Raw genomic sequence first — 14,195 nt, 5'->3', positions numbered from 1 at the left:
GCCTACCTTATGTCCCTCACTCTCCCCCAGCTTTCTGCTCCTCAAACCACCTGTCCAAATCTGCTCCCTCAAAGGTGTTCACAAGATTTTCTTCTTAGGTGTACCCGTTTGGTCTTAGGGACGGCCATCTCCTCCTTAACAATATTCTGCTCCACACTTATCCCTAACACCTCCTCCCCTAGTCCTTTAACGGCCCTCATATTATTCTTTTTTATACTACCTTCTCCTGCTCCTCATTGTTGTTATCCAAATTTTCCCTTTAACCTCTTGGTATCATCTCCCACTTCACTAACAAGCCTCTTTCAACAACACTTCCACCAATTCTGCTATCCTTTCTTCTATCTCCTATTCTTTTCTTATCTACCACTTGTCTGTATTTTCCAGGGATGTACTTCCTCTCTTCTAACTCCCGCAACTTCTTCACGTGTTTGGGACACTACTTCACCCCCTTGTGCCCCTCGCTCATGACATGTACCTTCTCCGCCACTTTGGGCACCTTCTTCATCCCTTTTGGAACATCCCATGTAACAGTCAGGTTCCTCTACCTCTCAATTATTTCTTCAACATCCTAGGTCTTTCTTTCTCCCTGCCTCCTGGGCTTCCTCTGCACCCTTCTGTTTACTCCTTACCCCAGTCTTCCTGGTCTCTCTTCCAGCCTCCTGTCTCCTTCTCAGGATCAATGGACTCTCCTCTGGCACTTTTTCCTTCTCCTTCTGTTCAGTTCTCCAGCCAGTGCTGAATAGGCTCTTACCCCTAACTCAATCCTAACTTCCTCCAGAATCCTTGGGGTTTTAGAGGGCTCTGGTCTCTATTCCCAGCCTCTCTCAAGTGTGGTAAATGGGATAAGGACTGACTGTCAGAGTCTTACAGCCCTGTGTGGGACTTCGGATTGACAGGTCCCTCCCTCTGGCTAGTCCTCCTTCTACCTGACCAACCCTGACCCTGCCTTCCAGACTCTCTCTGGGCTGCAGGCTTGGTGTGGGGAACTAGGGAGTCATATCTCGAGGGGTCTGACTGGGTTTTTAGTGATTGCTAGACCACAGCTTTAAGACCACATTTACCATCACAGAGTAACCAATTTCCTCTTCCTCTTTAGGCCACAGATAGCACAGGTTTCTTTCTTTCTCTGGGCAGATTTAAGAGAGATTTCTGCACCCATGTGAGAGGAGCCAACCATGCAGCCTCTGCTGGCTCTGCGTGACTGCAGAAGCATCTATAGTTACAATGTGATAAACTACTGCCCTCTGTGTGGGGCATGTTGCGGGTAGCCCGGGGATCCTCCCTCCCCTCAGCCCAACATCACAGTGTTTGTAGTGGCACCCAGCCCCCCTGGCGACCACACGTCGTCCAGATAAGGTGCGTATCAGGCCTTTTTACACACAGAAATCTTGTCAATATGGCCCTTTTAATTCTTTCTTGTGTACCACTTACGCAGGCTATTTATGGCAGCACCCCCATAAATCATGGAGTGCACTGGTGACAGTCTGGCCAGCAGCAGCTTGCAAATCCACTCTTTACTTAGCAATCCACACAGTTCCTTGAAAGAAGCAACTGGTACGAGTCCTGGTCTGTTTTTTTAACACTCTGCTCTATTAATGATTCTATCAAGATAATAACTTTTGAGTAATGCAGAAGGGAATTTGTGTTTTTTTTCACTTTGTTCAACTGCTTGCATTTTGTTTAGATTTGTAGGTTACAGTGTCCTTAAAGCATTCGGAATCATGAACATGCTTTTCATGCTGCTTTAGGACACATTTAGTATTGTGTAAAATGAAAATTGTTTTAAACAATGGCTGCATTTTGCTTCATTTTCCTCTGTTTTAATCTGCTTTAACAGAGGCAGCGCAGTTGCAGCAGCATGGGCATTTCATACTTTGTTTTCTTTTCTTCGAAGAAGCACATCAATTGTATTCAATGGCTTGGGGTTCTTGACGTCTTGAACACTTACAAATATAGACTTGTTTTGCCTAAGTGAGGTGAGATGTGGGTCGTGAGCTTTCAGTGTCTAGTGTCCCAAGCTACAACTCACTGATGATGCCCAATCAGGCCGAAACATGTCTAGTGTTGCCTGTGGTATTCTGTAGAAGAAATGTGAACTAGCAGTTTGTACCGACAGCTGCCTTTGTGTGTGTGCCTCATCCAAGCCTAACTTGCAGGCATGCTTTCTTCTTCTGTAATGATACAGCAGGCTGAAAAACAGTGATTTGATGGGAGAGTTTAATTCTATGACAAGACAGGAGGCTCGCATTATGCTTATCTTTCTTTAATACTGCCATATCAGCATTTCAAAACTTCAACTTTTAACTTTTATGTTTTGGTTTTTCTTACATGTTACTTGGGGAAAAACAAAGCAGGAAGTTACAAGTTTCATCTCTCAACTGAATCAACTAGGTTTTAGAAACCACGCTTCCCATAATCCTGAGGCCCTTTGTAGTCCTGACCTCTACTCCCACACCAATCAGTGGCCAGATAGGGGTATAAACACTGGCTCCCCTAGGTCCATTCCTCTTTCTTTTTGCTGCCATACTGAGATAAGTGTTATGTCTCATGTTTCTGTTCTTAAATTATCGTTGCCTATTATGATTTAGTCTCTAAATGTACTCATTATCAATGATAGTTAGCTGATAGACTAACAGGTGTTTGATTGATGGCTGTTAAGAGCTTATTTTACAGCATTTGTACCGTTGTGTAGGCAGCGCGCGCGCGCGCGTATTACCAGTGTTTTCCCCCGTCATGCTTTTATTTCAATTCTAACAGGAACGGGAGTGAGGAGAGGTGGGGCGGAGCCGCGGGCAAAGCCGCTCGCTTCTGGCCGCCGCCCCGTTCTCCTCCGGCGTAGCCGAAGTCTTTGCTCGCAAAGGCTCTAGGACCCTGCGGCAGCCTACATTATACGCGTGTGAGCGGAGGCGGCTCGCACCGCCGAACGCGCAAGGCTTTAGGACCCAGCAAAGCAGGTTCAGCCTCATATCATTCCCGGCATGCTCCACGTTCTCCTAACGCTCGCTTTTCGCGCGTACACATAGCAAAACGGAGCGGAGGGTCGTGTGAGTCAGTACCTGAGAGGAATTTTTTCAAAAAAAAAAAAAGGGAAAAAGACATTCCTTGGTGGCATCTGTTGGATCTACAGAGAACGTGAAACAGTTCACAGATAGGCTAGAAGGCGCAGAGTGCACAGGAGGTAAACTCTGATTTAGAGCCTTAATTTTCAGCTGACCCCGAGAAGTTAGCGCTGCTAACAGTATTCAATGGCTCACTCATCGCACCCGAGAGCTTCCCAGTCCACCTCACCAGAGTGGAGTGAACAAGAGTGGGAGGAAGAACCCACCTGGCAGGACACAAATTTATCCCTCAGCTTCAAGAGGGTACTGGGAGATTCACTTTCTCAAGCTGTCTCCCAAGGGGTGCAACCTTTGACTGAAAGGTTAGAAATGCTCGAAGCATGCATGGCTGAGCAGCGAGAACAGCTAGCGGCCAGGAAGAGACGGGCCGACGGCCCTGGAGAGGGGACGTCAGCTGGACACCCTCAGGAGAGGGTTGAAAATAAGGGAGGTAAAAAAGCCCGGAAGAACGCTGACTCTTTGCCCCCCTCGGGCACAAAAGATAGGGTTGACTCTGTCCCCCAAAGTGAAAGCGACCCAGTCACCAGATTGAAAGAAGCCTTTCTAGCAACATTAGCAGATGGCCACATCAGACCCCCTCCCCAGGGGTGGACAATTTAGGGGAATATGAAGAGGGATACGCCCCCAACGACGAAGGCGGCGAGGAAGAAGAGTTCCCTCAGCCAATTCCTCAAACTCTTCCCGAGGAAGAATACAACGTAATAGATATGTTCGACCCGGAGTCCATTAGATACCCAAAGTCTTCTGAGTGGGTGCCCTCACCCAGAGTGGCATTATACATGTCCCAACACATCAGGAAGCCGCTGGACAGAGAAGTTCGATCCCGCATGCGATCAGAATGTCCACGGCCTGAACTGCCCGGGAAGCTGGCAGATACACCAGAACTAGACACAAAAATGGTCACTTTCATGACCAAAACAGCACGAGACGTTAGGAAAGGCATCGATCGTGCGTGGAAAGGGTGTCAAGATAAGCTCTTGGACTTAGCGGGTCCACTGGCAAAGATTATGGACCTTGTCGAAAAATCAAAAGATACTGGTACCCCAGTAGATATCCACGTCCTAGGTAACTGGGCTCAAAGGGCAGTGTGCTTGTTGGGTAACGCCAACTGTGCACTCTCTTCGGAGCGTAGAAGAGGCATCCTCCTAAAGATCGACAATAAGCTCAGCGATCTGGCCACGTATGAAGCAGGGGAGGGCGCCAAAGGCCTGCTTTTCGGGGAGGCCTTCGCTAAGGAAATGTCTCAATTTGTTGGCACCTACTCAGCCCTCGGGAGAGCTCAAAGCTCTATAAAGAAGATATTTCTCGGTCGTGTTTTTGCTGGGACCGGATGAGTCAGAAGTCGTTCGTCCGGTCGCTACAACTATCAAAAAAGGCCTCAAGGTCCACACGCTCAATATTGGGAAAACCGTCAACAGGACACCTTTTACCCGGCCAGAGGAAGACATCCAAGAGGCCGCAGAGGAAGAGGTTCCTTCCGTCAGCCCGGCGCAGCAGGCAGTGAGTACACCAATTGTTCCTATCGGAGGCAGAACTCTCCGTTTTCTGAGAGAATGGCAAGCTTTGTCAAGCGATGCTTGGGTTTTACAAGCAGTAGCGGGCCTTCACATAGATTTCATAGACATCCCAAAGCAGTACAGAGAACCTGTCCCCATTTACATGCCACTAGAAGAGAAAGCGCTTTTACACAGCGAGTTAAGCAAATTAGTAGAGAAAAACGCAATAGAGCGCGAGAGCACAGAAAGACAGTTTTTCCTCAGCAATATGTTCCTGGTGCGCAGAGGGGAAAAGATTCGTCCAGTCATAAATCTAAAAGAGTTGAACAGTTGGCTGCACTACAACCATTTCAAGATGGAAGGCATCCATCTCCTCCGAGACCTATTGCGTTCAGGAGATTGGCTAGCATATCTAGACCTCAAAGACGCCTATCTAGCGATTCCGATAGCAACTACCTTTCGGAAGTATCTCCAGTTCCGATGGGAAGGAGAGATTTGGTGCTTTGCATGCCTACCATTCGGGCTGGCGTCAGCACCGTGGGCGTTCACGAAAGTGATGAAGCCAGTAGCTGCAGCTATCAGGGAGAGAGGTATCCATATGATTATCTATCTGGACGATATCCTGGTGATGGGATCCAGCAAAGCGACCCTAACGAGAGATGTGCAGTGGATTTTCAAGTTCCTATCATCTCTGGGATTCTTAGTGAATTTAGAGAAGTCCCAATTAGCGCCAGTTCAGAGGTTGGAATTTTTAGGCTTCACCATAGATACCGTGAAAGCGACTCTAGAGCTTCCAAGTCACAAAGTGAGAGCGATAAAAAAGGAGCTCAGGACAGTGATTGCAAAGCGAGTAATTTCGCTTCGGAACCTGGCCAGAATAGTAGGCCTGCTTGCAGCCTCCATTCAGGCCATCTTCCCGGGACCGTTACATTATCGAGCGTTACAGAGGCTCAAGATCCAGCATCTCCACGGAGGCCTAAAATACCATCAGCTTGTGAACCTAGACCAAGAAGCCATGACAGAGCTACGGTGGTGGTTAGAGAACATGGAAGCCTGGAACAGCCGAGAGATCTTCGGAGATGTTCCAGAACTGACCATCGAGTCAGACGCAAGCAGGTCAAGTTGGGGAGCGAGGTGCGAACAAGCCCAGACAGGCGGGAAATGGTCCGGCGAAGAGTTGAATCTCCACATAAATTGTCTAGAACTTCTTGCAGGCTCCTTCTCAGTTCGGGCATTCACGAAGGACAAAATAAGATGTTGCGTATTGCTCAAGATGGACAACATCTCAGCAGTCCGCTACATCAACAAATTAGGGGGAACGAGATCCAGAATGCTAGCGGAATTAGCGAAAGATTTCTGGCATTATTGCCTTCAGAACAACATTGCGGTGACTGCGGAATATCTTCCAGGGAGCCAGAACAGTATAGCAGACTGGAACTCTCGGTATCTTGTAGACTCCAGCGATTGGAAGCTACACCCTCTAGTTTTCAAGCGCCTCCAAGACATATGGGGACCCCTGGACATAGATCTGTTTGCATCCAGACTGAATGCGCAGACGCAGAAATATTTCAGTTGGAGGATAGATCCAGGAGCAGCGGGTACGGACGCTTTTTTACATCCATGGAACGGAGCAGTTCACTATGCCTTCCCGCCATTCGCAATGATCACAAGAGCTCTAGCGAAAGTCTGCAGAGACAAAGCGGAAGTGGTGATGGTGCTACCCTGTTGGAGAGCGCAGGCCTGGTTTCCAGTAGCGATGGAACTTTCTACGGATTTTCCAAGGATAGTTCCGAGCATCCAGGACCTTCTACTCGACCCGACCGGTCAGGTTCACCTGCTCATAGAAGCGGGTTCCCTGTAGCAGATTGCCTGCAGGGTTTCAGGAGAAGATGGAACTTGCCAGGAATTTTGAACATCGCTGCAGATTGTATCCGAGATTCCTGGGCGCCTTCCACCATTAGAAGCTATAACACAGCTTGAAACGGTTGGGCGCAGTGGTGTTCAGAACACAGTCTGGATCCCATTTCAGCACCTCTAGTGAGCATCCTGAACTTTTTGGCTTCAAAATTCCAGGAGGGTTCTGCTTACAGAACGATAGGAGTATACAGATCCGCAATTTCAGCAGGGCACAAGAAAATAGAAAATAATCCAGTAGGAGAGCACCCAGCAATCTTACGGCTCCTCAAAGGTATAAAACTGAGAAAGCCGCCAGAGCCAAAGTATGCGGTTTTATGGGATGTTAGAGACGTTTTTCAATTATTCTTTAGGTGGCCGGAAAATGAAGCTTTATCCCGGTCACAATTATCAGGCAAATTAGCTATGCTTCTATGTCTAGTAGCGTGCAGGAGAGTGTCAGACGTGAAAGCATTGGAAATCGATAGAAAGATATTTTATCCAGAAGGAGTAGCGTTTACTATCGCGAAAAGAACAAAGACCGACTCCAAAGTAATTTCCTACCCATATTTTGCAGAGAATAAGAAGTTATGCGTAGCTCAATGTATCAAAGATTATGACGCAGCTACAGCGCATCTCAGACCGTGCGGCGTAACTCAGTTGCTTATAGCGCGTAGGAAACCTCACCACGCAGTAGCAACAGCGACCATTGCGAGGTGGGTGAGGGAGGTCATGCAGTGGGCAGGGATAGACTTATCCTTATTTGGTGCACATTCCGCTAGGGAAGCAATGGCTTCTAGAGCGTTTGCGACAGGAGTAGCCCTACAAGATATTATGAAATCTGCTGATTGGTCTTCTGAATCCACCTTTAAGACTTTTTACTTCAAGCCAGTATCTGATATACCGAATAGAGTAATAGCAAGCTTTGAACAAGCATAATGCGAGCCTCCTGTCTTGTCATAGAATAAAGATTGCCCACGCTAATAGCTCAGGAAAGTCTTCATTCTATTAAAGACAAGGAGGCGAGCATTATATCCCACCCTAATGTATGAAACAAATGAGAGCAATGACTGAGCGAATGAAAACTGTCATGCATGGTGTTCCAATTGTAGTTCATTCCCGCCCTCATATGATTTTTTCTGTTCTCATAGGAGACGATCAGAAGGCGACATGAGCAAGTCAGGATATGCACCGAGGATCTTCTCGGAAGTTGTCCCGTTGGACCGAACAGTCACGCCAGCTGTGGATCGAGTGCAGGCCTTATGGAATGTGTTTGACATTTTGAGGGACTCTCTGTACTTCTAGAACTCTGATGGCAAAAGAAAGAGGAATGGACCTAGGGGAGCCAGTGTTTATACCCCTATCTGGCCACTGATTGGTGTGGGAGTAGAGGTCAGGACTACAAAGGGCCTCAGGATTATGGGAAGCGTGGTTTCTAAAACCTAGTTGATTCAATTGAGAGATGAAACGTGTAACTTCCTGCTTTGTTTTTTCCCAAGTAACATGTAAGAAAAACCAAAACATAAAAGTTAAAAGTTGAAGTTTTGAAATGCTGATATGGCAGTATTAAAGAAAGATAAGCATAATGCTCGCCTCCTTGTCTTTAATAGAATGAAGACTTTCCTGAGCTATTAGCGTGGGCAATCTTTATTGTAATTGTTAACACTGTTTACCAGACGCACATGGTGATCAGTGTTCACAATTGAAATTAAACCCTGCCCGACATGCGAGCATGCCAGGCAGGGTTTACTCGCTTTGCACGGTGGAGTGCACAAGTGCAGGGCAGCCGGCGGCGTACAGATGTGTATGCCGCCTTTTGACCTGCGGCATACACATATGTACGCCTCCTTTTGACCTTCACTTTTGCACTCCTCCCTGCAAATGATGGAAATTTGGCGGCAGGGACCTGGCTGCGCCTGAGTGCAAACGTACCAGGTCCCCTCCATCAAATTATGTATATGAGCAACATGAGCTCGCCAGGCATTATACAAGACAACATAACACTTCTCAACATAATTTTAGAGAGAAAAGCCTTACACATCTGAATAGTTTAAGCAAGACAGTTTCCTTCCCTGCCATTTAAGTAATTGTAGTTTCAGTAAGCCAAAGGGTGTTGGCTTTATTTTTATTACACCATGAAGGAAGCTCCTCGAAATACTACTTTAACTAATTGATGATAGCGTGGAAGAGTTTATGAGTTATTGACAAAATATATAGTATATTGATTATTGTAATTTGTTCTGTGGCCCAATACTAAGTAACATATGAGAGGACACCCCTTGTTGTTCTCTAGTGAAACCAATCTATTTTTAAACTTTGACATGCACATGTATTAAAATATAATTTGGGAATTAGTAATGTGATACCCGTGGGATGCTAGTGCACTTTAGAAATTAAAAAAATTAAATAAAATGAAAAATAAATAAATATTGGATTCAGCAGAGGATATAGTCAAAAACTACATGGTAAAAGCCATGTTTTTTTTTACACATGTGTTTGTATTTTTTCATAGCAGGACATTTCACTGTAAATGCAGTAGGTTATACATTGCTGGACAGAAAAGGTTACGTATTGTTACAATTCTTTCTCATTTATTCAAGAATTATTTTGAAAAGAGAAACAATGTTTGAATATCAGCCATTCTGATGTGCTACAATGGGACCTTAGTATTATAGGACTGGTTTCATCATGACCTTTCAGTCACAACAAGGAAAACATTGCAACAACCATGTTGTCAATTGCACTATGTCACTCCACCTCACCCCAGCTTCTGAAACCCAAACTTACCTGACACCCTGCAATGGAGGTGTTCTAATAACACGATTCAAATATATCAGAAAGAGCTTTTATAAAGTTTCAAATATTATGAAAACTGTGACAAAAAACAGCTCCCTGAAAAGCGCCCGTATGGGCTAAGTTATTAGCCCACCAATTCCAAAAATGTCAACAGTGCTATAAGCATTATTTTGCGTCATTAAATTATACTTTGTACCTCTTCATATTCTGAGTACAAATGGCTGGAAAGCGTTTCAATGATCCCAAGTGTAGTAAATGCATCTGGTATTCCAGCTCTGGAATGAGCCAAGCTGGCAATCAGCTCTCCTACAAAATATTCAACACAAGAACCTTGAGTGCATGATACTACAACATTTTCCAACATTATGAAGAGCAAATACAAATAAACTCGATATAAAAGTAACGGAGTCATGTGCAGAATGCAATGCAAGACTTCTTTATTGAAATCATCACACTTTCCAAATTTAGTTATTAAAATAAAAGGCCTGCTTTTCTAAAATAAATCTCACAATTACAACTCGTAAAACATGAACTTACAATTGTTTTACTTTATATGGCAATATGTGTGTAAGGCACGCCTGCTTCCAAACATAATTTCTAGCTTACTTTGAAGGTGTGAATTAACAGGTGCCCTGGCAAACCTCAAGGAACGGAAAATATTAAATCTCCATATGGTAACATTCATCCTTCTGCCTGGAAATCGGATATTTTGACAGAAACAGAAACAGAGCAGAGAAGATGTTTCGGGTAGTGCCTATGATCTGAGCCTGTAGTGCCAGACAGTGCCAGATTCTGAACCTGACAGGATGGTTTTATTTGTAAGGCACCATGTTATGAAAGGTTCCACATCTTGAGGGCATCTCACTTTCACCTGTTTCACAGGTTGCTCAGTCTATTTTCAATTATCTTGTTTACCCTCTGTTGATAGGAGAGTGATGCATTTAATAATAATAAAGGTTGTAAGGCATTCCTGATCAGTTCTATACATCAATCCCTTTTATGTTTTAAGACTCCTATTTGCCTGCATTAAAGGGGGCATCATAATACTATAGAAAAGCACATTCATAAAATAGTCACATTTATGATACAAATAAAAAAGGAAAACAAATGCATTCAAATAAAGTTGTGTTTTCAGAGATGAGTGGGTTACACATTCTCAACATTGTATACACAAAGTCTGTCCTCTGTGAGAAACCAGAGGGTATCTCACCAGCTAGTCACCAGGGATCACTCTCTCAGGTGGCCAGGGCACAGCCATCGCCTTTGGATCCAGAACCTGGGGGTGGACCAGTGCGGGAGGATCTCCTGGGAGAGGGGTCTTCGGGAGTGGGGGTGAAGCAGCCGATGGTGAGACGTGGTAGTCCCCACATTTTTGTACATCCAAACCCTCCTATTTTTCAGGATCCGACGTCGCAACTCTCCCACCCCATTTCTGCACAAACACTAGACAAGGAAGAGTGCGACTGAGAGTAACAAGACTCACTCTTATACATCCTACTGGACATGTCCCAGCTAATCGGGTCAGGCAAAGTCAGGCACTTAAGCTCAAGTGCATACACCTGATTCCAATTAGCTTTGCTCACACAGATAAAAGGCGGAACCTAGAGACACACTCTGAGCAAGGTGGAACACGAGTACGAGCAGAACTTTCGGGGCAAAGGTGAACCTACTGGAGCAGAGCGACGGACCAAGGGACGAGAGCAGCGGGTAGAAAACCCCAAGAGTTCCCTACAGGAGGTTGTTGCCTCCACAAGGCCGTGAAAGACACGTGGAGAATGCCAGATCCTGATATTGAAGACTGCATTGTGTTTCAAGGATGCCAGCGACCCTCCCGGGTGAACGGCAGAGTTGGGGAGGGGAGGCCAAGCCTGTGTTACTAACCTTGACTCGTAAATTGGAAATCAGAAAAACAAGAAAGAACCGCACACAGCCGGTGAGTTGGCAAGCGTCCTGAGAGACCGGTGTGTGCTAAGAAAGATTGAAGTTTGCAACAATATATCACAAGTGAAGGCTGCACGCGTGTGGTTGAGACACAAGCAAAGGCAGACCTGTGAATGAACTTTAAGATAAAGACAGCTGTGGAATCAGCGATACTGAGTAACAGAGTTGTCTGGCGAAAAAAAGGAGTAGCCCCTTAGAAAGTCTCAGTGATAGGTACATTGCTTGAGGTGATAAAAGTGAATGAACTTTAAAAGTGAAAGTGAACGAAGTTAACCTTGAGAGAAGGAGAGAGGAAAAGCTGGACATTGAATGCTGAGTCTAAGTGGTCCTCCGGTGGTCTGAAAAGGAAGCCCCGCATTTTCGAGAGTCTTCGACATCCGAAAAGCGGTCTGAGCCCGACTGAGGGAGGCCCGAAGTGTAAAAAGCTTGGGGAAGGGAGCCCCAATAAATGTTGTTGAACTGTGCAAGCTCTGAGCCTTTGAAGAGGGCTGAGCCCGACAGAGGGGGACTGGTGTGAACTTTTTGTTTTGTTGTTTGGAAAAGACTGGAACAAGAGCCTTTATAGCGGAAGGCCAGGCAGGCCTCGATCCATGTTCTGAACTGTTTCAGTGTTAAAGCCCGAGCCAGAGTGTGCCATCCTGCCTATAGAGACTGCCTTATTCCGTGCTGTCTAAACGTGGGGAGGAGAGCTGATTCAGACACATTTATTCTTTGTCGAACACGGATTTTCCTTATATATACATATTTCCATGATATACTTTTTTGTACAAGAGATAGGGCAGGCATTAGGTTTTGTTACCATAGGCTATTTTGATTTGACAGATACGACTAAGACTGTTTTCTTTATTATTTGATGGTGGAGACGACTCCCATCCTAGTTACAGTGCAATGTAGGAGTTTTTCCAAACCCCGCGAAGTTAATATAGGTTTTACAAATTGTATCTTTTGTGTCAGTGTCATACTTGTGATACCATGCCTCCCCTACATCTCCAAGCGGCGAACACTATAGGACTGATCATGAGTTTGGCAGAATTACCTGTGAGAACAGCATATGACAGACTGCTTTGTCAAACTCGACATTGGTTTTTGCATAAAGTTCTGCATTGCAATGCTGTGTTGTCACGAAGCCGAGAGGAACCAACGAGAGATGGACACAGAAGGTTGATAAAAGAGTGATTGCAGAAATCAGCGAGAGCAGGGGCAAGAGAGCCAATGGTATCCGTGATGGTCCTGGATGAGCAAGTGGAAACCTGTTTAGAAGAGACCTTCATGGAGCGGACAACTCTGGTAACCTCCTCAGGTGTGACAGGAGAGAAGGAGGAAAAGGAGGAAGGAGGGATGTGGAGGGGGTGTGAGATGGGTTGTGATGGAGTCTAGAAAGAGAGGTCAGAATGTCCTGGGTTTTGGTGGTATAGTGTGAGGCCAGAGCATTGCAGAGGGCCTGGGAAGGAGAGGAGACTGCCTAGGGGTTGGCTAGTTCCTTGCAGATTTATTTTGAAAAGTTCAGCTGTGTTATTGGATGCACCAGAGACCCGTGCCTGAATGTGGGCCCTTTTGTTTGCACGGATGGCGAGTCCGTATTGCCTTTGGAGCAGCCGGCCGGACAGTTTGTCAGATGCTAAGTCTGAGGTTAGCCACTTCAGTTCTGCTGCCCCGCACTTTGGTTTCAGGGCTGCAAGTTCGGTGTCGTACCAGGTATTACGCTTAGAGGCAGGTTTCAGACGGATCCTCATGACTGGGGCAAGAATGTCGAGTGTTGGTGATGGAAAGATGGAGATTGCAGAGAGTCAGAGGTAGAGTCAGAGGTAGGGTGGTGGTGAAGGTGCAGGTGAAGGCAGCCGCACTCACTCGTTTCATCAGGCGAGTGTTAGTGAACAAGGGTGTGCGACTTTTGGGGGATGGTCGGGGTCCAATGGGTGGGACCCAGATGTGAGGAGAGAGTGGTCCGACCAGGAGAGAGGGGTGACTAAAAGAGGGGAGACTAAAAGAGGGGAGAGAGAGCGGTCCGAGTGTATGAGGGCCTCCAGAGTGTGCCCAGCTGTGTGGGTTGGCCCACAAGGGAGAATGGACAGGGAAAGCGAGGAGCAGAGGTCAGTGAATAGATGGGTTGCAGAGCCAGGGGAGTCCGGTTGAATGATGAAATCGCCCAGGACGAGAAGGTTAGAAGTGGAAGAAAGTAAAGATGAGCATAAGTCAGCCCATTCAGAGTGGAATAAGGAGGTGGCGTCTGGGGGCCGGTAGATGGTAGCAATGGGGTGGAGGTGGGCAAGGTGACCAACTTGCAAACCAGGCTTTCAAAAGATGAATAGGTCTGAGTAGGTAAGATGGGAGCAGGAACCCACTCAGGGAAGATTAAGGCTAACCCCCCTGCCGGTGGGGTGGAGGCTTTGAGATGATCTTGAAGCCATCAGGGAAGAGGGAGTCAAAGGCAGTGACTGAGCTGGCATTGAACCAAGTCTCTGTAAGAGTGAGAATGTCAAGGTCAATGTCTTCAAGAAGGAGACAGATGTCAGAGGAGTGTTTGTTGGCTGAGCGGGCGCTAAGGGTCACCAGGTGGAGCTGGTCAGTGCTTTTGAAGGTTTTCTGAGGTGGGGTACAGGGACATGGTACACCATTCAGAGGAGGGGGTGAGAGAGTAGAAGGGGGAGATGCAGACGAAAGAAAGAAAGTTAATGAGAGAAGGCAAGATGCGGTCAAAGAGAAGGAGGTTGGGTTGTGGAACCTGAACCAGAATGGTGCCAGTGTGATAGTCATTAACGAAGCAACCAGAGGATGCGAAGTCAGCCAAGAGGACTTCCCACTTGGTGCCACCGTTAACAGAGGAGTGTGAGGAGGGAAAAAGAGTGGAGATGAGATGGGGGATCCAGGGATCAGGAGAGGGGACAGCGAAAAGGATATCAGTGAAAACCTCTCCGAAGGAAGCACATGTGTCTGCAATGGGATGCCCAGG

The 14,195-nt window shown here is 46.4% G+C and overlaps 1 protein-coding gene across 2 annotated transcripts in view; it reads right to left on the bottom strand.

The window, feature by feature from the left end:
• The window catches only part of ANKAR (ankyrin and armadillo repeat containing), a 1,891,262-nt gene that overhangs the window by 259,004 nt on the left and 1,618,063 nt on the right, over nucleotides 1-14,195 (bottom strand). For both annotated transcript variants that reach the window (XM_069615641.1, XM_069615642.1), the window contains exon 22: nucleotides 9,501-9,610. In XM_069615641.1, coding sequence (XP_069471742.1) covers nucleotides 9,501-9,610 — 110 coding nt within the window. The remainder of the gene's footprint in view (nucleotides 1-9,500; nucleotides 9,611-14,195) is intronic.

Source organism: Ambystoma mexicanum, chromosome 9 (assembly GCF_040938575.1).
Source record: "Ambystoma mexicanum isolate Mex_15411 chromosome 9, UKY_AmexF1_1, whole genome shotgun sequence".
Lineage (NCBI taxonomy): Eukaryota > Metazoa > Chordata > Amphibia > Caudata > Ambystomatidae > Ambystoma > Ambystoma mexicanum.
The sequence above is the reverse complement of the archived record's forward strand: the minus strand, read 5'-3'. Positions and strand labels throughout refer to the sequence as shown.